This window comes from Eriocheir sinensis, chromosome 62 (genome assembly GCF_024679095.1).
Source record: "Eriocheir sinensis breed Jianghai 21 chromosome 62, ASM2467909v1, whole genome shotgun sequence".
Lineage (NCBI taxonomy): Eukaryota > Metazoa > Arthropoda > Malacostraca > Decapoda > Varunidae > Eriocheir > Eriocheir sinensis.
The window spans coordinates 5,846,405-5,873,716 of record NC_066570.1 but is presented as its reverse complement, the minus strand read 5'-3'; the positions used below and the strand labels follow the sequence as shown (position 1 = coordinate 5,873,716).

Here is a 27,312-nt window from a genome sequence, read left to right as displayed (position 1 = left end):
CCTACTTTTCTCTTTATTAATAGTAGTTCTTCCGCCATCACCAACTACGTATATATCACAACCACTTAAGGCAACTTATCAATTAAAACAATGCTTCTCGACTTGTTTCAGGCCACGAACCACCAATCCAATAGAAAAAATGTCGTGGACCATTTTTTTGTTTGAAATATATTTCTTTAAAACAGAAATGGTATAAAATAATAGCCAGGCAACATTTTAATCTGAAATACATTTCTTACAAACGTAATTTCCTGGAAATATATAGATACGTATGTAACATTTTGCCATGAAATTTATTTATGATAAACAGAATTTTTGAATTATGCAGGAGTGTACGACTAACCAACGCTATCCTTCCAAATTTGAATAATTTTTTTTTTTCCTTGCAACCAGAGTGTTGGATTCTCTTCTCACTGACAAGCTTTTCAGTGTTAGGACACAGGACGAATGGTACAACTAGTCAATTCAGCAGCTCGGTGGCTACTAGCTACAGCACTTTACGACAGCGTAATATGTAGCCGTGCGGCAGCTAAAAGGAATCAACAAGATGGCTCCTCACCTCTATTCGTACAGTAAATCATGGATATTCGTTTTATAATAGATTAAATTTAGAAACTAATAATGACTCGGTGATACTTAGCAACTACAACTTAAAGATTGGCAATATATTTTTTAAATATTAATGATATAATAAAATGAATGGTCTATTATCTATTTTGATTTAATTCTCCGTTCTGAATATTCAATAAAACTCAAAATTATGTACATTAATTTCCCAGTTCATTACCAAATACAGTGGACATCCTGTGGACCACACAAAAAGTCACCATGGACCACCAGTTGAGAACCACTGAACTAAAATATATCACTACCAAGCCCTTATGTCCCATCAGTCTGAGTCCATGAAGACCAGCATCCCTATAGCATTATGCCTGAAAGGGGAAACCCACCATGGAGGTTTCTACACGAGTAATAATCTAACGATGGAGTTGGCAGTTTAATAACAATCGTTTACTTCTTACTCATATCTAGATCGTTCCTAAAACTTAACCTTGTGATGTGTGCGTGAAACTTACTGTTGGTAGTAGGGGAGGGGGGATGTTCCAGGGAGGCTTGTTATGGGAGGAAACATCTTTATGAGCGATGATTTAATTGCGTCAAGTTACCATTACCTGACCCAAACTCAGTACGTGTCTAAATCATCGATGATACAACCATGGAGCCACTTCGGGGATGTTAGTGTGTTACAACACTAACATCCCGAAGTAACTCCATGTATCATCGATGATTTAGACACACATCAACTATAAACTGGGCGACCGAGGTTCACTGTGCCGCAGGTGTTGTACCGAGCTCCTCGTTATATTAACACTTGTCTTCTTATTATCATTATTATTATTATCATTATTATTATTATTATTATTATTATTATTATTATTATTATTATTAGTGCCTTTCATTCCTCATCAGGAGCCCAACAAGCCCCTTCCTCTGCCTACTCTGAGTGACTGATGAAACAGCCGTTAGCCTCTGAGCAGTCTTTTTCTTTCTCTCCGTTACCCAGGTGTGGCTCGAGCCAGGTTGAGGTGAAGGGTAGAGGGCGGGGCAGGGCAAGGGGGGAAGGCAGCGGAGGGTATATATGAGGGTGCTGCAGCAGGGGTCAGCACCACTTGAGGAGTTCCACGTTTGAAGTCAGCATGTCGAAGGCTGTGAGTATCGCTCGTACAATTCGTTAATGCATTATTTACATAGCGTTGGGCAGTGTGTTTGCTTATGTACCACGATTTATTTTGATGCTGGTATAGGCTCACCTGACAATACCATAGTCGATCCAGGATTCAGGAGTTTTCCTAAGTAAATGAAGGTGATGTTGCTTGTCTCTTAAAAAAATCTTTATAACCAAAAACTAACTTAAATTATGAGTAAATTATGAGGTAAATTAGAGAAATTATGAGTAAATTATGAGTAAATTATGAGTAAATTATGAGTAAATTATGAGCAACGAGTAGGGTGTGAATTTATAAAATTATGAGTAAATTATGAGTAAATTATGAGTAAATTATGAGTAAATTATGAGTAAATTATTAGTAAATTATGAGTAAATTATGAGTAAATTATGAGTAAATTATGAGTAAATTATGAGTAAATTATGAGTAAATTATGAGTAAATTATGAGTAAATTAAGAGTAAATAGTAAATTATGAGTAAATTATGAGTAAATTATGAGTAAATTATGAGTAAATTATGAGTAAATTATGAGTAAAGAGTTATGAGTAAATTATGAGTAAATTATGAGTAAATTATGAGTAAATTATGAGTAAATTATGAGTAAATTAAGAGTAAATTATGAGTAAATTAAAGAGTAAATTATGAGTAAATTATGAGTAAATTGAGTATGAAATTATGAGTAAATTATGAGTAAATTATGAGTAAATTATGAGTAAATTCAGAGTAAATTATGAGTAAAATTGAGTAAATTATGAGTAAATTATGAGTAAATTATGAAATAAATTATGAGTAAAATTATAGTAAATTATGAGTAAATTATGAGTAAATTATGAGTAAATTATGAGTAAATTATGAGTAAATTATGAGTAAATTCATGAGTAAATTATGAGTAAATTATGAGTAAATTATGAGTAAATTATGAGTAAATTATGAGTAAATTATGAGTAAATTATGAGTAAATTATGAGTAAATTATGAGTAAATTATGAGTAAATTATGAGTAAATTATGAGTAAATTATATAAATTATGAGTAAATTATGAGTATAGTAAGAGTAAATTATGAGTAAATTATGAGTAAATTAGTAAATTATGAGTAAATTATGAGTAAATTATGAGTAAATTATGAGTAATTGTAGTAAATTATGAGTAAATAACTATGAGTAAATATGAGTAAATTATGAGCAAAATTATGAGTAAATTATGAGTAAATTATGAGTAAATTATGAGTAAATTATGAGTAAATTATGAGTAAATTATGAGTAAATTATGATTAAATTATGATTAAATTATGATAAATTATGAGTAAATTATGAGTAAATGGTGAGTAAATTATGAGTAAAATTATGAGTAAATTATGAGTAAATTATGAGTAAATTATAGTAAATTATGAGTAAATTATGAGTAAATTATAGTAAATTATGAGTAAATTATGAGTAAATTATGAGTAAATTATGAGTAAATTATGAGTAAATTATGAGTAAATTATGAGTAAATTATGAGTAAATTATGAGTAAATTATGAGTAAATTATGAGTAAATTAGTAAAATTATGAGTAAATTATGAGTAAATTATGAGTAAATTATGAGTAAATTATGAGTAAATTATGAGTAAATTATGAGTAAATTATGAGTAAATTATGAGTAAATTATGAGTAAATTATGAGTAAATTATGAGTAAATTAGAGTATTTTATTTAACACTATATTCAATAAAGAGTATGAGAATAGTATAGCTATTGTTGCCAGATTGTAATACTCGGGGAGCATATTATTTAACGTTTTGACTCTGACTATTGCCAAGAAACGTTAGATCTTCCTCTTTAACGATAAATATGAATCTGTTTAGTTTTTGGAGCAGGAGACTGTTTGGGGCAGGAAGTCGGGAAATATAATCGGCAGAGTATGACTATGACAAGTTGGCAATCTGTGGCGGTGGCAGCAGCAGCCTGCGATTTTGCGGGTATCAGATCCTAAAATAGCTTATACCTAAAATAGCTTGTACTAAAATGACATTTTTACTGCGCCAAGAAAGTCATGTAAGTTATTGTGACTTCGTGAGCTTTCATGTTTGTTGATTTGTGTTTCATGGTGGCAAAGCTTGTTAGTTTCATTTTACTAGTGACACGAATTTGATTGTTTCACAATAAATTTCACTATGAATCAGACTCACAACTTGCCAGTGTGTATGAATACAAAGATAAGAACATACTTTGCTTTTATATGAATACAAAGATAAGCACATACTTTGTTTTTACATGAATACAAAGATAAGCACATACTTTGCTTTATGAATACAAAGAATAAGCACATACTTTGCTTTACCTCTAGAATATCTCTTGGAACATTAATAAACAAAATATCTGCCTGAACTACTCTAGCAATTACCTTTAATGGCATCCGGATAAGCTACTTTAGCCATTACCTTTAATGGCTCTCAAAAAATCCCTTCCGCAAAGTTTGTCCATACTTGGTAATGTTAGGTACGCCTATTACCATTTCAAAGCTTAGATTTGTTAAGGTAGGATCCCAGAAAAGTTGGTGTATGAATGTTCGTCGTGTTTCAGGTGTTCGCCGTGCTTTGCCTGTGTGTGTTGGTGGCCGCTATGGTTAATCCCATGCCTGACCCAAGCTGGGGACGCGGAGGGCGGCCATACCGGCTACGGGAGCTATGGCCAGTACTACGGCGGGGACATCCCAGGGGCAGATTACGGAGGGTACGGCAGCGGTTATGGAGTCAAGGCAGCGGGTACGGCAGCGGTTGCGGGAGTCAAGGCAGCGGGTACGGCAGCGGTTACGCTGAGTCAAGGCGGTTACGGCAGCGGTTACGCGAGTCAAGGTAGCGGTTACGTGGCAGCGGTTACGCGAGTCAAGGTAGCGGTTACGGCAGCGGTTACGCGAGTCAAGGTAGCGGTTACGGCAGCGGTTACGCGAGTCAAGGTAGCGGTTACGGCAGCGGTTACGCGAGTCAAGGTAGCGGTTACGGCAGCGGTTGCGAGTCAAGGTAGCGGTTACGGCAGCGGTTACGCGAGTCAAGGTAGCGGTTACGGCAGCGGTTACGCGAGTCAAGGTAGCGGTTACGGCAGCGGTTACGCGAGTCAAGGTAGCGGTTACGGCAGCGGTTACGCGAGTCAAGGTAGCGGTTACGGCAGCTGCGCGAGTCAAGGTAGTGGTTACGGCAGCGGTTACGCGAGTCAAGGTAGCAGTTACGGCAGCGGTTACGCGAGTCAAGGAAGCGGTTACGGCAGCGGTTACGCGAGTCAAGGAAGCGGTTACGGCAGCGGTTACGCGAGTCTGGCGAAGCGGTTACGGCAGCGGTTACGCGAGTCAAGGAAGCGGTTACGGCAGCGGTTATGGGAGTCATGGCGGCAGCGGCTACGGAAGCTATGGCGGTTATAGAGGAAGTGGCAGGTCCGGTGGTTATGGCCGTGGATATTACGGGTACTGAGGTTTAAGTACACAAACCGGATTAAAATGTATATAATACGCTAATAAATCTTGTGAACTATTTTATTTCAATATGGGGCTATCCTTGTTTTGTAATATATGGGAGTATAAATACGAAGGTAATGTAATTTGCAGATATTCTCTTAGGTCGTGTGCTCCCTCGCGTCTCGAACAGTGTTTGGGACTATACTATCCACATCTGACCCTGTGACGGTTTTTAGCATCGGACCCTGTTACGGTATTTAGCATCGGACCCTGTGACGGTTTTAGCATCCGGACCCTGTGACGGTTTTAGCATCGGACCCTGTGACGGTTTTTTAGCATCGGACCCTGTGCCGGTTTTAGCATGGACCCTGTGCCGGTTTTAGCATCGGACCCTGTGCCGGTTTTTATCATCGGACCCTGTGACGGTTTTTAGCATCGGACCCTGTGACGGTTTTTAGCATCGGACCCTGTGACGGTTTTTAGCATAGGACCCTGTGAAGGTTTTAGCATCGGACCCTGTGACGGTTTTAGCATCGGACCCTGTGACGGTTTTAGCATCGGACCCTGTGACGGTTTTAACATCGGACCCTGTGACGGTTTTTAGCATCGGACCTGTGACGGTTTTAGCATCGACCCTGTGACGGTTTTTAGCATCGGACCCTGTGACGGTTTTAGCATCGGACCCTGTGACGGTTTTAGCATCGGACCCTGTGACGGTTTTAGCATCGGACCCTGTGACGGTTTTTAGCATCGGACCCTGTGACGGTTTTTAGCATCGGACCCTGTGACGGTTTTAGCATCGGACCCTGTGACGGTTTTAGCATCGGACCCTGTGCCGGTTTTTAGCATCGGACCCTGTGACGGTTTTTAGCATCCGACCCTGTGACGGTTTTAGCATCGGACCCTGTGACGGTTTTAGCATCGGACCCTGTGACGGTTTTAGCATCGGACCCTGTGACGGTTTTTGCATCGGACCCTGTGACGGTTTTAGCATCGGACCTGTGACGGTTTTGTAGCATCGGACCCAGTGACGGTTTTTAGCATCGGACCCTGTGACGGTTTTTAGCATCGGACCCTGTGACGGTTTTAGCATCGGACCCTGTGACGGTTTTTAGCATCGGACCCTGTGACGGTTTTAGCATCGGACCCTGTGACGGTTTTTAGCATCGGACCCTGTGACGGTTTTAGCATCGGACCCTGTGACGGTTTTAGCATCGGACCCTGTGACGGTTTTAGCATCGGACCCTGTGACGGTTTTTAGCAAGTCCTTCAAACGAAGACCGTCCATTATGGTTCTTTGGCACAGTTTCACACCGATAATTTTTTGACACTTCCGCATTGCCGGACGCGGGTATGGCGTTTACTAGACTTTAACTTCAAAACCTGTGTGAGCCGGTTACACGCTCTTAACAGGTGGTTGTGACTTTCTTTGACTTTATTCCCATCTACCTCCACCCCTGGCCTCCCTTATACCCATCCCTACATTTCCTCCCTTCTCCCCGTAATCTCTCCGCCTCATCTCTCGTTGTCACCATGGTCTTATTAGCGTAGTTTCGAGCACTTTGTTAATCTCTATTTTCAAATCTCTACCTTCGTTTGTTTTACCATCTCTATCTCCTCCCTGAACTCACCGTAGGCTCAAGCGTTGTCTGAGCACTTTTATTTCTTTCATCTTCATTTTCCATCCTGCCTTAACATTTCTCTCCTGGGCGTCCACCCTCAAACCCTCCTGATTCCTGTTCCTGATTCCTGTTCCAGCGTAACTGTTGCAAGTGCTGTATGAGGATTGTTTGGCAATTATACACCCATTGAAAGTTGTACGAGTGCATGACCTTCCTACAGGTTACGTTGAGCGTATGATGGGATGAAATCAGAGGAACTGTAGTCACAGGGATAAACATCCCAAATGAACACCAGTGAGTGCCAGGATCCGACCCGAACGAAATATTTGCAGTGAAAACCAGACTGATCCGGACGGGTACGTTATGTTAGTGGAGCGGATATAGCATGTTACCTGCAATGGCATAGTGACCAATATAACTCTTTGATAAGTGGTACCTCCGGGCAGATTGCTGATACAGGACTGAGGAAATAGAAATAATGTAGATGCAAGTTCTTATGGAAAACAGGTGTTGGGGTAGTTGCTTGTAAGGGCACAGGAAAGGGCGTCACACGGGTTCACCCGGGTGAGGGCGATCTCGCACACTCTTCCCCAAACCGGTAGGGAAGGCAAAAGAGACGCAGAGCAATAGAATCGCTTGAAGACCGTCATATTGCAATATTGCAAGAGGGTAGCTACCTGTTGAATACAGAGCGAAATCCTTCGCGATTAAGACACGAGACGGGGACGTGTCCAGGGCTAACACACTGTCCTTAGCGGAGAAGGAAATGGAACAATTCATGGGCCTCAAACACGTCCGCCGTCTGAAATGGAACATGAATGATTATGGCATCTGGCGTGAGGCTGGACTCAATCAAGGGGTAAAAATATTGACTATGTCTGGGTTGAACAAAGGCTTGAGACTATAATTTTGATACCCGATATGGATAGTCGTTCTCAAATCGTGTAGAGGGAACAAGGCAGGTGTGACTCTACCGTGCGAAGCATCCATGTTGCTAATAATACTGCTGATTCGCCGTTGCGACCGAGTTAATGACGTTTTCCAGTACATGCAAGGCCTGATCTAGGAGAAACTGATTCACCTGGTCGATCTTCTTGACAACTATGTTAATAACTGCTACCATCTTATTCGTTTGCTCTAGCAGTTCCTCAATGTTAATATGCAATCGCGGAAGTTCTCTACAATTTGCGTTGATCACCCTGCGATTTCGGGCAGCAAAGGACAGTACACGGTTGTAGTGGTCCCGCAAATCGCGCACGTCCTCGTCGGTTGCCGTCCCTGAAAGGAACTTTGAGGCGGACCCAACGATGTTGAGCAACCCCCTCTTTACCAGAGAGTGAACTGAGCGAGTTTTTCACTCAGTTCACTATTATAGTTGCCAAACAAACCTCATACAGCACTTAAGCAACAGTTACGCTGGAACAGGAATCATGGAGGGGTTTGAGGGTGAACGCCTAGGAGAAATGTTAAGGCAGGATGGAAAATGAAGATGAAAGAAATAAAGTGCTCGAGACAACGCTTGAGACTACGGTGAATTCAGGGAGGAGAGAGAGATGGTAAAAAACGAAGGTAGAGATTTGAAAAAAGAATAGACTAACAAAGTGTTCGAAACTACGCTAATAAGACTATGGTGACAACGAGATGAGGCGGAGAGAGATTACGGGGAGAAGGGAGGAAATGTAGGGATGGGTGTAAGGAGGCCAGGAGTGGAGGTAGTTGGTGGATACAAGTCAAATAAAGTCACAACCACCTGTTAAGAGTTTAACCGGCTCACGCAGGTTTTGAAATCAAAGTCTAGTAAACACCATACCTGCGTCCGGCAATGCACGTGTCAAAAATTATCGGTGTAAAACTGTGCCAAACATCAAGCATCATAATGGATAGAGTCTTCGTTTGAAACGAAGGAACACCGAAAAACAGTGTCACAGGGTCTGATATGGATATATAGTCCCAAACACTGTTCGAGACGCGAGGATCACACGATCTAAGAAAATTTCTGCAAATTACATTACCTTCGTATTTATATACTCCCATATATTACAAAACAAGGATAGCCCCACATTTAAATATAAAAAGTTCACAAGATTTATTAGCGTATTATATACATATTCTCTTTAATCCGGTTTGTGTACACTTAAACCTCAGTACCTGTAATATCCACGGCCATAACCACCGGACCGCCACTTCCTCTATAACCGCCATAGCTTCCGGAGCCGCTGCCTTGACTTCCATAACCGCCGCCGTACCCGCTGCCTTGACTTCCATACCCGCTGCCGTACCCGCTGCCTTGACTTCCATACCCGCTGCCGTACGCTGCCTTGACTTCCATACCCGCTGCCGTACCCGCCGCTTTGACCATACCCGCTGCCGTACCCGCTGCCTTGACTTCCATACCCGCTGCCGTACCCGCTGCCTTGACTGCCATAACCGCTGCCGTACCCGCTGCCTTGACTGCCATAACCGCTGCCGTACCCGCTGCCTTGACTGCCACAACCGCCGCCTTGGCTGCCATAACCGCTGCCGTACCGCTGCCTTGACTTCCATAACCGCTGCCGTAGCCTCCGTAACTGCCTCGGGACGGCCCGCCGTAGGACTGGCCGCCATAGCTCCATGTAGCCGGTATGGCTGCCCCGCGTCCCCGGCTTTGGTCAGGCATGGGATTAGCATAGCTGCGGCCACCAGCACACACAGGCAAAGCACGGCGAACACCTGAAACACCACAGAACATTCATACACCAACTTTCTGGGATCCTACCTCCCAACACATCTAAGCTTTCAAATATTAGCATCAAAATAAATTAACGTGGTACATAAGCAAACACACTGCCCAACGCTATGTAAATAATGCATTAACAGGTGTACGAGCGATACTCACAGCCTTCGACATATTGACCTCAAATGTGGAACTCCTCAAGTGATGCTGACCCCTGCTGCAGCACCCTCATATATACCCTCCGCTGCCTTCCCCCTTCTGCCCTTTCTACCCTTCACCTCAACCTGGCTCGAGCCACACCTGGGTAACGGAGAGAAAGAAAAAGACTGCTCAGAGGCTAACGGCTGTTTCATCAGTCACTCAGAGTAGGCAGAGGAAGGGGCTTGTTGGGCTCCTGATGAGGAATGAAAGGCACTAATAATAATAATAATAATAATAATAATAATAATAATAATAATAATAATAATAATAATAATGCTACTAATACGACGGCGATGACGACGATGAATAATAATAATAATAATAATAATAATAATAATAATAATAATAATAATAATAATAATAATAATAATGATAAGAAGAAGACAAGTGTTAATATAACGAGGAGCGTCTCAACACCTGCCTCGGCACAGTGAACCCTCGGCTCCAGTTTATAATAGTTGTGTGGTTAAAGGGGAGCGGGGGTGTTCCAGGGAGGCTTGTTATGGGAGGAAACATCTTTATGAGCGATGATTTAATTGCACCAAGTTACCATTACCTGACCCAAACTCAGTACGTGTCTAAATCATCAGTGGTACACCTTGGAGCCACTTCAGGGAATTGGTGTGTTGTGGTCACACTAACATCCCCGAAGTGGCTCAAAGGTGTATCATCGATGATTTAGACACGTAATGCATTAAGCGGTGCAATTATTATTCGTCGTCGTCATCGCCGTCGTATTAGTAGCATTATTATTATTATTATTATTATTATTATTATTATGTATGTAGTGTCTTTCATTCCTCATCAGGAGCCCAACAAGCCTTCCTCTGCCTACTCTGAGTGACTGATGAAACAGCCGTTAGCCTCTGAGCAGTCTTTTCTTTCTCTCCGTTGCAGGTGTGGCTCGAGCTTGAGGTGAAGGGTAGAGGGCGGGGCAGGGCAAGGGGGAAGGCAGCGGAGGGTATATGAGGGTGCTGCAGCAGGGTCAGCATCACTTGAGGAGTTCCACATTTGAAGTCAACATGTCGAAGGCTGTGGTATCGATCGTACAATTCGTAAATGCATTATTTACATAGCGTTGGGCAGTGTGTTTGCTTTGTACCACGATAATTTATTTTGATGCTGTTATAGGCGCATTTAATAATACCATAGCCGATCCAGGATTCAGGAGTTTTCCTAAGTAAAAGAAGTGTGATGTTGCTTGTCTCTTAAATTATGAGTAAATTATAAATTATGAGTATTTTTGTTTAACACAATATTCAATAAACCGAATATGAGAATAGTATAGCTACTGTTGCCAAATTGTATTACTCAGACATATTTAACTGTTTTTGACTCCTAACTATTGCCAAGAAACCTTAGGATCTTCCTCTTTAACGATAAATATCCTCTTTAACGATAAATATGAATCGGTTTAGTTTTTGGAGCCCAGGGGACTGTTTTGGGGCAGGAAGTCGGGAAATATAATCGGCAGAGTATGACAATTTGGCAATCTGTGGCGGAGGCACCAGCAGCCTGTGATTTTGCGGGTATCAGATACCTAAAATAGCTTGTACCTAAAATGAAATTTTACTGCGCCAAGAAAGTGATGTAAGTTATTGTGACTTCGTGAGCTTTCATGTTTGTTGATTTGTGTATTTCATGGTGGCAAAGCTTAAATTACTAGTTTCATTTTTACTAGTGACACGAATTTGTTTCACAATAAATTTCACTAAGTGAATCAGACTCCACAACTTACCAGTGTGTATGAATACAAAGATAAGCACATACTTTGCTTTACATGAATACAAAGATAAGCACATACTTTGCTTTACATGAATACAAAGATAAGCACATACTTTGCTTTACATGAATACAAAGATAAGCACATACTTTGCTTTACATGAATACAAAGATAAGCACATACTTTGCTTTTACATGAATACAAAGATAAGCACATACTTTGCTTTACATGAATACAAAGATAAGCATACTTTGCTTTACATGAATACAAAGATAAGCACATACTTTGCTTTACATGAATACAAAGATAAGCACATACTTTGCTTTACATGAATACAAAGATAAGCACATACTTTGCTTTTAATGAATACAAAGATAAGCACATACTTTGCTTTACATGAATACAAAGATAAGCACATACTTTGCTTTACATGAATACAAAGATAAGCACATACTTTGCTTTACATGAATACAAAGATAAGCACATACTTTGCTTTACATGAATACAAAGATAAGCACATACTTGCACTTTACATGAATACAAAGATAAGCACATACTTTGCTTTACATGAATACAAAGATAAGCACATACTTGCTTTACATGAATACAAAGATAAGCACATACTTTGCTTTACATGAATACAAAGATAAGCATACTTTGCTTTACATGAATACAAAGATAAGCACATACTTTGCTTTACATGAATACAAAGATAAGCACATACTTTGCTTTACATGAATACAAAGATAAGCACATACTTTGCTTTACATGAATACAAAGATAAGCACATACTTTGCTTTACATGAATACAAAGATAAGCACATACTTTGCTTTACATGAATACAAAGATAAGCACATACTTTGCTTTACATGAATACAAAGATAAGCACATACTTTGCTTTACATGAATACAATGATAAGCATACTTTGGTTTACATGAATCCAAAGTTAAGCACATACTTTGCTTTACATGAATACAAAGATAAGCACATACTTTGCTTTACATGAATACAAAGATAAGCACATACTTTGCTTTACATTTATACAAAGTTAAGGACATAATTTGCTTTACATGAATACAAAGATAAGCACATACTTTGCTTTACATGAATACAAAGATAAGCACATACTTTGCTTTACATGAATACAAAGATAAGCACATACTTTGCTTTACATGAATACAAAGATAAGCACATACTTTGCTTTACATGAATACAAAGATAAGCACATACTTTGCTTTACATGAATACAAAGATAAGCACATACTTTGCTTTACATGAATACAAAGATAAGCACATACTTTGCTTTACATGAATACAAAGATCAGCACTTACTTTGATTTTATTGAATACAAAGATACGAACATACTTTGCTTTACATGAATACAAAGATAAGCACATACTTTGCTTTACATGAATACAAAGATAAGCACATACTTTGCTTTACATGAATACAAAGATAAGCATACTTTTTACATGAATACAAAGATAAGCACATACTTTGCTTTACATGAATACAAAGATAAGCACATACTTTGCTTTACATGAATACAAAGATAAGCACATACTTTGCTTTACATGAATACAAAGATAAGCACATACTTTTTACATGAATACAAAGATAAGCACATACTTTGCTTTACATGAATACAAAGATAAGCACATACTTTGCTTTACAAGAATACAAAGATAAGCACATACTTTGCTTTACAAGAATACAAAGATAAGCACATACTTTGCTTTACAAGAATACAAAGATAAGCACATACTTTGTTTACAAGAATACAAAGATAAGCACATACTTTGTTTTACAAGAATACAAAGATAAGCACATACTTTTTTACAAGAATACAAAGATAAGCACATACTTTGCTTTACAAGAATACAAAGATAAGCACATACTTTGCTTTACAAGAATACAAAGATAAGCACATACTTTGCTTTACAAGAATACAAAGATAAGCACATACTTTGCTTTACAGAATACAAAGATAAGCACATACTTTGCTTTACAAGAATACAAAGATAAGCACATACTTTGCTTTACAAGAATACAAAGATAAGCACATACTTTGCTTTACAAGAATACAAAGATAAGCACATACTTTGCTTTACAAGAATACAAAGATAAGCACATACTTTGCTTTACAAGAATACAAAGATAAGCACATACTTTGCTTTACAAGAATACAAAGATAAGCACATACTTTGCTTTACAAGAATACAAAGATAAGCACATACTTTGCTTTACAAGAATACAAAGATAAGCATACTTTGCTTTACAAGAATACAAAGATAAGCACATACTTTGTTTTACAAGAATACAAAGATAAGCACATACTTTGCTTTACAAGAATACAAAGATAAGCACATACTTTACAAGAATACAAAGATAAGCACATACTTTGCTTTACAAGAATACAAAGATAAGCACATACTTTGCTTTACAAGAATACAAAGATAAGCACATACTTTGCTTTACAAGAATACAAAGATAAGCACATACTTTGCTTTACCTCTAGAATGTCTCTTGGATCATTAATAACCAAAATATCCGGCTAAGCTACTCTTTAGCCATTACCTTTAATGGCTCCCAAAAAACTCTCCGCAAAGTTTGTCCATATTTGGTAATGTTAGGTACGCCTCTTACCATTTCAAAACTTAGATTGTGTTGGGAGGTAGGATCCCAGAAAAGTTGGTGTATGAATGTTCTGTCGTGTTTCAGGTGTTCGCCGTGCTTTGCCTGTGTGTGCTGGTGGCCGCAGTTATGGCTAATCCATGCCTGACCCACGCCGGGGACGCGGGGGCGGCCATACCGGCTACGGGAGCTATGGCGGCCAGTACTACGCCGGGGGACATCCCGGGGGCAGTTACGGAGGGTACGGCAGCGGTTATGGGAGTCAAGGCAGCGGTTACGGCAGCGGTTATGGGAGTCAAGGCAGCGGTTACGGCAGCGGTTATGGGAGTCAAGGCAGCGGTTATGGGAGTCAAGGCAGCGGTTACGGCAGCGGTTATGGAGTCAAGGCAGCGGTTACGGCAGCGGTTATGGGAGTCATGGCGGCAGCGGCTACGGAAGCTATGGCGGTTATAGAGGAAGTGGCGGGTCCGGTGGTTATGGCCGTGGATATTACGGGTACTGAGGTTTAAGTGTACAAACCGGATTAAGAAAGAATATGTATATAATACGCTAATAAATCTTGTAAACTATTTTATATTTCAATATGGGCTAGCTTTGTTTTGTAATATATGGGAGTATAAATACGAAGGTAATGTAATTTGCAGAAATTTTCTTACGTAGTGTGCTCCCTCGCGTCTCGAACAGTGTTTGGGACTATACTATCCATATCAGACCCTGTGACGGCTTTTAGTATCGGACCCTGTGACTGTTTTTAGCCTCGGACCCTGTGACTGTTTTTAGCCTCGGACCCTGTGATTTTAGCCTCGGACCCTGTGACGGCTTTTAGCCTCGGACCCTGTGACTGTTTTTAGCCTCGGACCCTGTGACGGAGTTTAGCCTCGGACCCTGTGACTGTTGTTTAGCATCGGACCCTGTGACGGTTTTTTAGCCTCGGACCCTGTGACTGTTTTTAGCCTCGGACCCTGTGACTGTTTTTTGCCTCGGACCCTGTGACTGTTTTTAGCCTCGGACCCTGTGACTGTTTTTTAGCATCGGACCTTGTGACTGTTTTTTAGCATCGGACCCTGTGACTGTTTTTAGCATCGGACCCTGTGACTGTTTTTAGCATCGGACCCTGTGACTGTTTTTAGCATCGGACCCTGTGACGGTTTTAGCATCGGACCCTGTGACTGTTTTAGCATCAGACCCTGTGACGGTTTTAGCATCAGACCTGTGACGGTTTTTAGCATCAGACCCTGTGACGGTTTTTAGCATCAGACCCTGTGACGGTTTTTAGCATCAGACCCTGTGACGGTTTTTAGCAAGTCCTTCAAACTAAGACTCTATGCATTATGGTTCTTTGGCACAGTTTCACACAGATAATTTTTTGACACCCGCATTGCCGGACGCGGGTATGGCGTTTACTCTACTTTGACTTCAAAACCTGTGTGAGCCGGTTACACGCTCTAACAGGTGGATGTGACTTTGACTTGTATTCCCCATCTACCTCCACCCCTGGCCTCCCTTATACCCATCCCTACATTTCCCTCCCTTCTCCCCCGTAATCTCTCTCCGCCTCATCTCTCGTTGTCACCATAGTCTTATTAGCGTAGTTTCGAGCACTTTGTTAATCTCTATTTTTCAAATCTCTACCTTCGTTTGTTTTACCATCTCTATCTCCTCCCTGAACTCGCCGTAGTCTCAAGCGTTGTCTCGAGCACTGTTTCTTCCATCTTCATTTTCCATCCTGCCTTAACATTTCTCTCCTAGGCGTCCACCCTCAAACCCCTCCCTGATTCCTGTTCCTGATTCCTGTTCCAGCGTAACTGTTGCTTAAGTGCTGTATGAGGATTGTTTGGCAATTATACAACCATTGAAAGTTGTACGAGTATATGACCTTCCTACAGGTTACGTTGAGCGTATGATGGGATGAAATCAGAGGAACTGTATTAACAGTGAAAAACATCCCAAATGAACACCAGTGAGTGCCAGGATCCGAACCGAACGAAATATTTGCAGTGAAAACCAGACGGACGGGTACGTTATGTTAGTGGAGCGGATATAGCATGTTACCGCAATGGCATAGTGACCAGGCATAGTGACCAATATAACCCGTTGATAAGTGGTACCTTCCGGGCAGATTACTGATACATAGGACTGAGGAAAATAGAAATAATGTAGATGCAAGTTCTTATGGAAAACAGGTGTTGGGGGTAGTTGCTTGTAAGGGCACAGGGAAAGGGCGTCACACGCGTTCACCCGGGTGAGGGCGATCTCGCACACTCTTCCCCAAACCGGTAGGAAGGCAAAAAGAGACGCAGAGCAATAGAATCGCCTGAAGACCGTCATATTGCAATATTGCAAGAGGGAGTAGCTACCCGTTGAATACAGAGCGAAATCCTTCGCGATTAAGACATGAGACGGGGACGTGTCCAGGGCTAACACACTGTCCTTAGCGGAGAAGGGAAATGGAACAATTTCATGGGCCTCAAACACGTCCGCCGTCTGAAATGGAACATGAATGATTATGACATCTGGCGTGAGGCTGGACTCAATCAAGGGGTAAAAATATTGACTCTATGTCTGGGTTGAACAAAGGCTTGAGACTATAATTTTGATACCCGATATGGATAGTCGTTCTCAAATCGTGTAGAGGGAACAAGGCAGGTGTGACTCTACCGTGCGCCGCATCCATGTTGCTAATAATACTGCTGATTCGCCGTTGCGACCGAGTTAATGACGTTTTCCAGTACATGCAAGGCCTGATCTAGGAGAAACTGATTCACCTGGTCGATCTTCTTGACAACTATGTTAATAACTGCTACCATCTTATTCGTTTGCTCTAGCAGTTCCTCAATGTTAATATGCAATCGCGGAAGTTTTCTACAATTTGCGTTGATCACCCTGCGATTTCGGGCAGCAAAGGAAAGTACACGGTTGTAGTGGTCCCGCAAATCGCGCACGTCCTCGTCGGTTGCCGTCCCTGAAAGGAACTTTGAGGCGGACCCAACGATGTTGAGCAACCCCCTCTTCACCCGAGTTAACTGAGTGAGTTTTTCACTCAGTTCACTATTATAGTTGCCAAACAAACCTCATACAGCACTTAAGCAACAGTTACGCTGGAACAGGAATCATGGAGGGGTTTGAGGGAGGACGCCTAGGAGAAATGTTAAGGCAGGATGGAAAATGAAGATGAAAGAAATAAAGTGCTCGAGACAACGCTTGAGACTACGGTGAGTTCAGGGAGGAGAGAGATGGTAAAAAACGAAGGTAGAAATTTGAAAAAAGAATAGACTAACAAACGAAGGTAGAGATTTGAAAAAAGAATAGACTAACAAACGAAGGTAGAGATTTGAAAAAAGAATAGACTAACAAAGTGTTCGAAACTACGATAATAAGACTGTGGTGACTACGAGAGATGAGGCGGAGAGAGATTACGGGGGAGAAGGGAGGGAAATGTAGGGATGGGTATAAGGGAGGCCAGGGGTGGAGGTAGTTGGTGGATACAAGTCAAATAAAGTCACAACCACCTGTTAAAGAGTTTAACCGGCTCACGCAGGTTTTGAATTCAAAAGTCTAGTAAACACCATACCCGCGTCCGGCAATGCACGTGTCAAAAAATTATCGGTGTGTAAAACCGTGCCAAACATCATGCATCATAATGGATAGAGTCTTCGTTCGAAACGAAGGAACTCCGAAAAAACAGTGTCACAGGGTCTGATATGGATAGTATAGTCCCAAACACTGTTCGAGACGCGAGGGATCACACGATCTAAGAAAATTTCTGCAAATTACATTACCTTCGTATTTATACTCCCATATATTACAAAACAAGGATAGCCCCCACATTTAAATATAAAAAAGTTCACAAGATTTATTAGCGTATTATATACATATTCTCTTTAATCCGGTTTGTGTACACTTAAACCTCAGTACCCGTAATATCCACGGCCATAACCACCGGACCCGCCACTTCCTCTATAACCGCCATAACTTCCGGAGCCGCTGCCTTGACTTCCATAACCGCTGCCGGAGCCGCTGCCTTGACTTCCATAACCGCTGCCGTACCCGCTGCCTTGACCTCCATACCCGCTGCCGTACCCGCTGCCTTGACTTCCATACCCGCTGCCGTACCCGCTGCCTTGACTGCCATAACCGCTGCCGTACCCGCTGCCTTGACTGCCATAACCGCTGCCTTGACTGCCATAACCGCTGCCTTGACTGCCATAACCGCTGCCGTAGCCTCCGTAACTGCCTCCGGGACGGCCCCCGCCGTAGGACTGGCCGCCATAGCTCCCGTAGCCGGTATGGCCGCCCCCGCGTCCCCGGCTTTGGTCAGGCATGGGATTAGCCATAGCTGCGGCCACCAGCACACACAGGCAAAGCACGGCGAACACCTGAAACACCACAGAACACTCATACACCAACTTTTCTGGGATCCTACCTCCCAACACATCTAAGCTTTGAAATGGTAATACCAGCATCAAAATAAATTATCGTGGTACATAAGCAAACACACTGCCCAACGCTATGTAAATAATGCATTAACGAATTGTACGAGCGATACTCACAGCCTTCGACATGTTGACCTCAAATGTGGAACTCCTCAAGTGATGCTGACCCCTGCTGCAGCACCCTCATATATACCCTCCGCTGCCTTCCCCCCTTGCCCTGCCCCGCCCTCTACCCTTCACCTCAACCTAGCTCGAGCCACACCTGGGTAACGGAGAGAAAGAAAAAGACTGCTCAGAGGCTAACGGCTGTTTCATCAGTCACTCAGAGTAAGCAGAGGAAGGGGCTTGTTGGGCTCCTGATGAGGAATGAAAGGCACTAATAATAACAATAATAATAATGATAATGCTACTAATACGACGGCGATGACGACGATGAATAATAATAATAATAATAATAATAATAATAATAATAATAATAATAATAATAATAATAATGATAAGAAGAAGAAGACAAGTGTTAATATAACGAGGAGCGTCTCAACACCTGCCTCGGCACAGTGAACCCTCGGCTCCAGTTTATAATAGTTGTGTGGTTAAAGGGGAGCGGGGGTGTTCCAGGGAGGCTTGTTGTGGGAGGAAACATCTTTATGAGCGATGATTTAATTGCACCAAGTTACCATTACCTGACCCAAACTCAGTACGTGTCTAAATCATCGATGATACACCCTTGGAGCCACTTCGGGGGTGTTAGTGTGACCACAACACACTAACATCCCCGAAGTGGCTCCATGGTTGTATCATCGATGATTTAGACACGTACTGAGTGTGGGTGAGATAATGGTAACTTTGTCAAATTATTATTCTTCGACGTCATCGACGTATTAGTAGCATTATTATTATTATTATTATTATTATTATTATTATTATTATTATTATTATTATTATTATTATTATTAGTGCCTTTCATTCCTCATCAGGAGCCCAACAAGCCCCTTCCTCTGCCTACTCTGAGTGACTGATGAAACAGCCGTTAGCCTCTGAGCAGTCTTTTTCTTTCTCTCCGTTACCCAGGTGTGGCTCGAGCTAGGTTGAGGTGAAGGGTAGAGGGCGGGGCAGGGCAAGGGGGGAAGGCAGCGGAGGGTATATATGAGGGTGCTGCAGCAGGGGTCAGCATCACTTGAGGAGTTCCACATTTGAAGTCAATATGTCGAAGGCTGTGAGTATTGCTCGTACAATTCATTAATCCATTATTTACTTAGCGTTGGGCAGTGTGTTTGCTTATGTACCACGATAATTTATTTTGATGTTTAGGCGCACCTGACAATACCATAGCCGATCCAGGATTCAGGAGTTTTCCTAAGTAAAAGAAGGTAATGTTGCTTGTCTCGTAAAAAAAAAAAAAATCCTTTTAACCAAAAATTAACTTAAGAGTAAATTATGAATATTTTTAACACCATATTCAATAAACCGAATATGAGAATAGTATAGCTACTGTTGCCAGATTGTAATACTCTGAGCATATTATTTAACTTTTTTTTGACTCCTAAATATTGCCCAAGAAACATTAGGATCTTCCTCTTTAACGATAAATATGAATCTGTTTAGTTTTTGGAGCCCAGGAGACTGTTTTGGGGTAGGAAGTCGGGAAATATAATCGGCAGAGTAATTACATTTTTACTGCGCCAAGAAAGTGATTCAAGTTATTGACTTCGTGAGCTTTCATGTTTTGATTTGTGTATTTCATGGTGACAAAGCTTAAATTACTAGTTTCATTTTTACTAGTGACACGAATTTGACTGTTTCACAATAAATTTCATTAAGTGAATGTAGACTCCACAAATATTACCAGTGTGTATGAATACAAAGATAAGCACATACTTTGCTTTACCTCTAGAATGTCTCTTGGATCATTAATAAACAAAATATCCAGCTAAGCTACTCTTTGGCCATTACCTTTAATGGCATCCGGCTAAGCTACTTTAGCCATTACCTTTAATGGCTCCCAAAAAAACTCTCTCCGCAAAGTCTGTCCATATTTGGTAATGTTAGGTACGCCTATTACCATTTCAAAACTTAGATGTGTTGGGAGGTAGGTGTGTTGGGAGGTAGGATCCAAGAAAAGTTGGTGTATGAATGTTCTGTCGTGTTTCAGGTGTTCGCCGTGCTTTGCCTGTGTGTGTTGGTGGCCGCAGCTATGGCTAATCCCATGCCTGACCCAAGCCGGGGACGCGGGGGCGGCCATACCGGCTACGGGAGCTATGGCGGCCAGTCCTACGGCGGGGGACATCCCGGGGGCAGTTACGGAGGGTACGGCAGCGGTTATGGAAGTCAAGGCAGCGGTTATGGAAGTCAAGGCAGCGGTTATGGGAGTCAAGGCAGCGGGTACGGCAGCGGTTATGGGAGTCAAGGCAGCGGGTACGGCAGCGGTTATGGGAGTCAAGGCAGCGGGTACGGCAGCGGTTATGGGAGTCAAGGCAGCGGGTACGGCAGCGGTTATGGAAGTCAAGGCAGCGGGTACGGCAGCGGTTATGGGAGTCAAGGCAGCGGTTACGGCAGCGGTTACGGCAGCGGTTATGGGAGTCATGGCGGCAGCGGTTACGGCAGCGGTTATGGGAGTCATGGCGGCAGCGGCTACGGAAGCTATGGCGGTTATAGAGGAAGTGGCGGGTCCGGTGGTTATGGCCGTGGATATTACGGGTACTGAGGTTTAAGTGTACACAAACCGGATTAAAGAGAATATGTATATAATACGCTAATAAATCTTGTGAACTATTTTATATTTCAATATGGGGGCTATCCTTGTTTTGTAATATATGGGAGTATAAATACGAAGGTAATGTGATTTGCAGAAATTTTCTTAGGTCGTGTGCTCCCTCGCGTCTCGAACAGTGTTTGGGACTATACTATCCATATCAGACCCTGTGACGGTTTTTAGCATCGGACCCTGTGACGGTTTTTAGCATCGGACCCTGTGACGGTTTTTAGCATCGGACCCTGCGACGGTTTTTAGCATCGGACCCTGCGACGGTTTTTAGCATCGGACCCTGTGACTGTTTTTAGCATCGGACCCTGTGACTGTTTTTAGCATCGGACCCTGTGACTGTTTTTAGCATCGGACCCTGTGACTGTTTTTAGCATCGGACCCTGTGACGGTTTTTAGCATCAGACCCTGTGACTGTTTTTAGCAAGTCCTTCAAACTAAGACTATGCATTATGGTTCTTTGGCACAGTTTCACACCGATAATTTTTTGACACCCGCATTGCCGGACGCGGGTATGGCGTTTACTCGACTTTGACTTCAAAACCTGTGTGAGCCGGTTACACGCTCTAACAGGTGGATGTGACTTTGACTTGTATTCCCCATCTACCTCCACCCCTGGCCTCCCTTATACCCATCCCTACATTTCCCTCCCTTCTCCCCCGTAATCTCTCTCCGCCTCATCTCTCGTTGTCACCATGGTCTTATTAGCGTAGTTTCGAGCACTTTGTTAATCTCTATTTTTCAAATCTCTACCTTCGTTTGTTTTACCATCTCTATCTCCTCCCTGAACTCACCGTAGGCTCAAGCGTTGTCTCGAGCACTTTATTACGTGTCCAGGGCTAACACACTGTCCTTAGCGGAGAAGGGAAATGGAACAATTTCATGGGCCTCAAACACGTCCGCCGTCTGAAACGGAACATGAATGATTATGGCATCTGGCGTGAGGCTGGACTCAATCAAGGGGTAAAAATATTGACTCTATGTCTGGGTTGAGCAAAGGCTTGAGACTATAATTTTGATACCCGATATGGATAGTCGTTCTCAAATCGTGTAGAGGGAACAAGGCAGGTGTGACTCTACCGTGCGCCGCATCTACCATGTTGCTAATAATACTGCTGATTCGCCGTTGCGACCGAGTTAATGACGTTTTCCAGTACATGCAAGGCCTGATCTAGGAGAAACTGATTCACCTGGTCGATCTTCTTGACAACTATGTTAATAACTGCTACCATCTTATTCGTTTGCTCTAGCAGTTCCTCAATGTTAATATGCAATCGCGGAAGTTTTCTACAATTTGCGTTGATCACCCTGCGATTTCGGGCAGCAAAGGAAAGTACACGGTTGTAGTGGTCCCGCAAATCGCGCACGTCCTCGTCGGTTGCCGTCCCTGAAAGGAACTTTGAGGCGGACCCAACGATGTTGAGCAACCCCCTCTTTACCAGAGAGTGAACCGAGTGAGTTTTTCACTCAGTTCACTATTATAATTGCCAAACAAACCTCATACAGCACTTAAGCAACAGTTACGCTGGAACAGGAATCATGGAGGGGTTTGAGGGTGAACGCCTAGGAGAAATGTTAAGGCAGGATGGAAAACGAAGATGAAAGAAATAAAGTGCTCGAGACAACGCTTGAGACTACGGTGAGTTCAGGGAAGAGAGAGAGATGGTAAAACAAACGAAGGTAGAGATTTGAAAAAGATTTGAAAAAAGAATAGAGACTGTTTAACAAAGTGGTCGAAACTACGATAATAAGACTGTGGTGACAACGAGATGAGGCGGAGAGATTACGGGGGAGAAGGGAGGGAATTGTAGGGATGGGTGTAAGGGAGGCCAGGAGTGGAGGTAGTTGGTATCCACCAAGTCAAATAAAGTCACAACCACCTGTTAAGAGTTTAACCGGCTCACGCAGGTTTTGAAATCAAAAGTCTAGTAAACACTATACCGGTTTTGAAATCAAAAGTCTAGTAAACACTATACCCGCGTCCGGCAATGCACGTGTCAAAAAATTATCGGTGTGTAAAACTGCCAAACATCAAGCATCATAATGGATAGAGTCTCCGTTTGAAAAGAAGGAACTCCGAAAAAACAGTGTCACAGGGTCTGGTATGAATAGTATTATAGTCCCAAACACTGTTCGAGACGCGAGGGAGCACACGATCTAAGAAAATTTCTGCAAATTACATTACCTTCGTATTTATACTCCCATATATTACAAAACAAGGATAGCCCCCACATTTAAATATAAAATAGTTCACAAGATTTATTAGCGTATTATATACATATTCTCTTTAATCCGGTTTGTGTACACTTAAACCTCAGTACCCGTAGTATCCACGGCCATAACCACCGGACCCGCCACTTCCTCTATAACCGCCATAGCTTCCGGAGCCGCTGCCTTGACTTCCATAACCGCTGCCGTACCCGCTGCCTTGACTTCCATAACCGCTGCCGTACCCGCTGCCTTGACTTCCATAACCGCTGCCGTACCCGCTGCCTTGACTGCCGTAACCGCTGCCGTACCCGCTATCTTGACTGCCATAACCGCTGCCGTACCCGCTGCCTCGACTGCCATAACCGCTGCCGTACCCACTGCCTTGACTGCCATAACCGCTGCCGTACCCGCTGCCTTGACTTCCATAACCGCTGCCGTAGCCTCCGTAACTGCCTCCGGGACGGCCCCCGCCGTAGGACTGGCCGCCATAGCTCCCGTAGGCGGTATGGCCGCCCCCGCGTCCCCGGCTTTGGTCAGGCATGGGATAGCTGCGGCCACCAACACACACAGGCAAAGCACGGCGAACACCTGAAACACGACAGAACATTCATACACCAACTTTTCTGGGATCCTACCTACCAACACATCTAAGCTTTCAAATGGTAATACCAGCATCAAAATAAATTATCGTGGTACATAAGCAAACACACTGCCCAACGCTATGTAAATAATGCATTAACGAATTGTACGAGCGATACTCACAGCCTTCGACATGTTAACCTCAAATGTGGAACTCCTCAAGTGGTGCTGACCCCTGCTGCAGCACCCTCATATATACCCTCCGCTGCCTTCCCCCCCCCCCCGCCCTCTACCCTTCACCTCAACCTAGCTCGAGCCACACCTGGGTAACGGAGAGAAAGAAAAAGACTGCTCAGAGGCTAACGGCTGTTTCATCAGTCACTCAGAGTAGGCAGAGGAAGGGGCTTGTTGGGCTCCTGATGAGGAATGAAAGGCACTAATAATAATAATAATAATAATAATAATAATAATAATAATAATGCTACTAATACGACGGCGATGACGACGAATAATAATAATAATAATAATAATAATAATAATAATAATAATGATAAGAAGAAGAAGACAAGTGTTAATATAACGAGGAGCGTCTCAACACCTGCCTCGGCACAGTGAACCCTCGGCTCCAGTTTATAATAGTTGTGTGGTTAAAGGGGAGCGGGGGTGTTCCAGGGAGGCTTGTTGTGGGAGAAAACATCTTTATGAGCGATGATTTAATTGCGTCAAGTTACCATTACCTGACCCAAACTCAGTACGTGTCTAAATCATCGATGATACAACCATGGAGCCACTTCGGGGATGTTAGTGTGACCACAACACACTAACATCCCCGAAGTGGCTCCATGGATGATTTAGACACGTACTGAGTTTGGGTCAGATAATGGTAACTTGACGCAATTAAATCATCGCTCATAAAGATGTTTCCTCCCATAACAAGCCTCCCTGGAACATCCCCCCTCCCCTACTACCAACAGTAAGTTTCACGCACACATCACAAGGTTAAGTTTTAGGAACGATCTAGATATGAGTAAGAAGTAAACGATTGTTATTAAACTGCCAACTCCATCGTTAGATTATTACTCGTGTAGAAACCTCCATGGTGGGTTTCCCCTTTCAGGCATAATGCTATAGGGATGCTGGTCTTAATGGACTCAGACTGATGGGACATAAGGGCTTGGTAGTGATATATTTTAGTTCAGTGGTTCTCAACTGGTGGTCCATGGTGACTTTTTGTGTCGACAAGATGGCTCCTCACCTCTATTCGTACAGTAAATCATGGATATTCGTTTTATAATAGATTAAATTTAGAAACTAATAATGACTCGGTGATACTTAGCAACTACAACTTAAAGATTGGCAATATATTTTTTAAATATTAATGATATAATAAAATGAATGGTCTATTATCTATTTTGATTTAATTCTCCGTTCTGAATATTCAATAAAATTCAAAATTATGTACATTAAGTTCCCAGTTTATTACCAAATACAGTGGACATCCTGTGGACCACACAAAAAGTCACCACGAACCACCAGTTGAGAACCACTGAACTAAAATATATCACTACCAAGCCCTTATGTCCCATCAGTCTGAGTCCATGAAGACCATTAAGATCATCGATGATACAACCATGGAGCCACTTCGGGGATGTTAGTGTGTTGTGGGCACACTAACATCCCCGAAGTGGCTCCAAGGGTGTATCATCGATGATTTAGACACATACTGAGTTTGGGTCAGATAACGGTGGCTGAGTCGTCAGAGTAACGGCCTCGTGTTCAGGACGACGCGAGTTCAATCCCCGCCCGGTGCCACCAAGCTGGGATTTTTCAGCCGCCGCCGAGTGGCTTAAAACTACCCACATGCTGTCCAGAAGACCACCTATCAACCCGGACTCTAGATTCTAGGATCAAAAATGAGCTCTGGGAGGGCAGCATGAGCCAATGCAAGATGGCGCCACTATAAACACTCGCCTGCGCCAGAACGGGCTGGGCCGACCATCAGGACCCACCGGAAAGAAGCCTTGGACCGACCATCAGGTTCCACCGCGAAGAAGCCTACCGGCGCAATAGGCAGCAATGTAAAAAAAAAAAAAAAAAAAAAAAAAAAAAATTGGTGCAATTAAATCATTATTATTATCATTATTATTATTATTATTATTATTATCATTATCATTATCATTATCATTATCATTATCATTATCATTATCATCATTATCATTATCATTATCATTATCATTATCATTATCATTATTATCATTATAATTACTATTATTGTGATTGTTATTGTTATTACTATCATTATCATTATCATTATCATTATTATTATTGTTATTATTATTCATCGTCGTCATCGCCGTCGTATTAGTAGCATTATTATTATTATTATTATTATTATTATTATTATTATTATTATTAGTGCCTTTCATTCCTCATCAGGAGCCCAACAAGCCCCTTCCTCTGCCTACTCTGAGTGACTGATGAAACAGCCGTTAGCCTCTGAGCAGTCTTTTTCTTTCTCTCCGTTACCCAAGTGTGGCTCGAGCTAGGTTGAGGTGAAGGGTAGAGGGCGGGCAGGGCAAGGGGAAGGCAGCGGAGGGTATATGAGGGTGCTGCAGTACTGGTCATCACCACTCTCGGAGGTACACATTTGAAGTCAACATGTCGAAGGCTGTGAGTATCGCTCGTATAGTTTGTTAATGCATTATTTACATATCGTTGGGCAGTGTGTATGCGTGTGTACCACGATACTTTAATTTGATGATGGTATCATTTCAAAGCTTAAATGTGTTGGTAGGGAGGATCCCAAAAAGTTTGGTGTATGAGTGTTCTGTGGTGTTTCAGGTGTTCGCCGTGCTTTGCCTGTGTGTGTTGGTGGCCTCCGCTATGGCTAATCCCATGCCTGACCCAAGCCATGGCCGTAGGGGACGCGGGGGCGGCCTTACCAGCTACGGGAGCTATGGCGGCCAGTCCTACGGCGGGGGACATCCCGGGGGCAGTTACGGAGGCTACGGCAGTGGTTATGGAAGTTATGGCAGCGGCTACGGTAGCGGATATGGAAGTTATGGCGGCGGCTACGGTAGCGACCATGGAAGTTATGACGGCGGCTATGGTAGTCAAGGCGGCAGCGGCTACGGAAGCTATGGCGGTTATAGAGGAAGTGGCGGGTCCGGTGGTTATGGCCGTGGATATTACGGGTACTGAGGTTTAAGTGTACACAAACCGGATTGAAGAGAATATGTATATAATACGCTAATAAATCTACGCTAATAAATCTTAA

The 27,312-nt window shown here is 42.5% G+C and overlaps 3 protein-coding genes across 14 annotated transcripts; 1 reads left to right on the top strand and 2 right to left on the bottom strand.

Annotated features, from left to right (window-relative positions):
• The first annotated feature begins 1,620 nt into the window (after positions 1–1,620).
• LOC126986664 (keratin-associated protein 19-2-like) lies at positions 1,621–27,312 on the top strand. 12 transcript variants are annotated; one of them, XM_050842946.1, is made up of 3 exons: positions 1,621–1,709; positions 20,637–20,817; positions 20,926–21,256. In XM_050842946.1, the coding sequence occupies exons 1-3, from the start codon at positions 1,698–1,700 to the stop codon at positions 21,186–21,188; spliced, it is 456 nt and encodes a 151-aa protein (XP_050698903.1). In that variant the 5' UTR covers positions 1,621–1,697; the 3' UTR covers positions 21,189–21,256. The 12 variants fall into 12 exon arrangements, with proteins under 12 accessions (XP_050698903.1, XP_050698901.1, XP_050698902.1 ...); XM_050842944.1 differs by having other exon boundaries at positions 20,893–21,256; XM_050842945.1 differs by having other exon boundaries at positions 20,637–20,838.
• On the bottom strand, positions 8,897–18,745 carry LOC126986666 (keratin-associated protein 6-2-like). The gene is made up of 5 exons (XM_050842949.1): positions 18,602–18,745; positions 18,178–18,427; positions 9,310–9,336; positions 9,192–9,256; positions 8,897–9,085 (listed from the first exon to the last, which is right to left on the bottom strand). Exons 1-5 carry the CDS (start codon positions 18,611–18,613, stop codon positions 8,912–8,914), a joined length of 528 nt encoding a protein of 175 aa, XP_050698906.1. The 5' UTR covers positions 18,614–18,745; the 3' UTR covers positions 8,897–8,911.
• Positions 23,492–24,308, bottom strand: LOC126986667 (Golgi associated RAB2B interactor protein 3-like). Its single transcript, XM_050842950.1, has 2 exons — positions 24,219–24,308; positions 23,492–24,044 (listed from the first exon to the last, which is right to left on the bottom strand). Exons 1-2 carry the CDS (start codon positions 24,228–24,230, stop codon positions 23,553–23,555), a joined length of 504 nt encoding a protein of 167 aa, XP_050698907.1. The 5' UTR covers positions 24,231–24,308; the 3' UTR covers positions 23,492–23,552.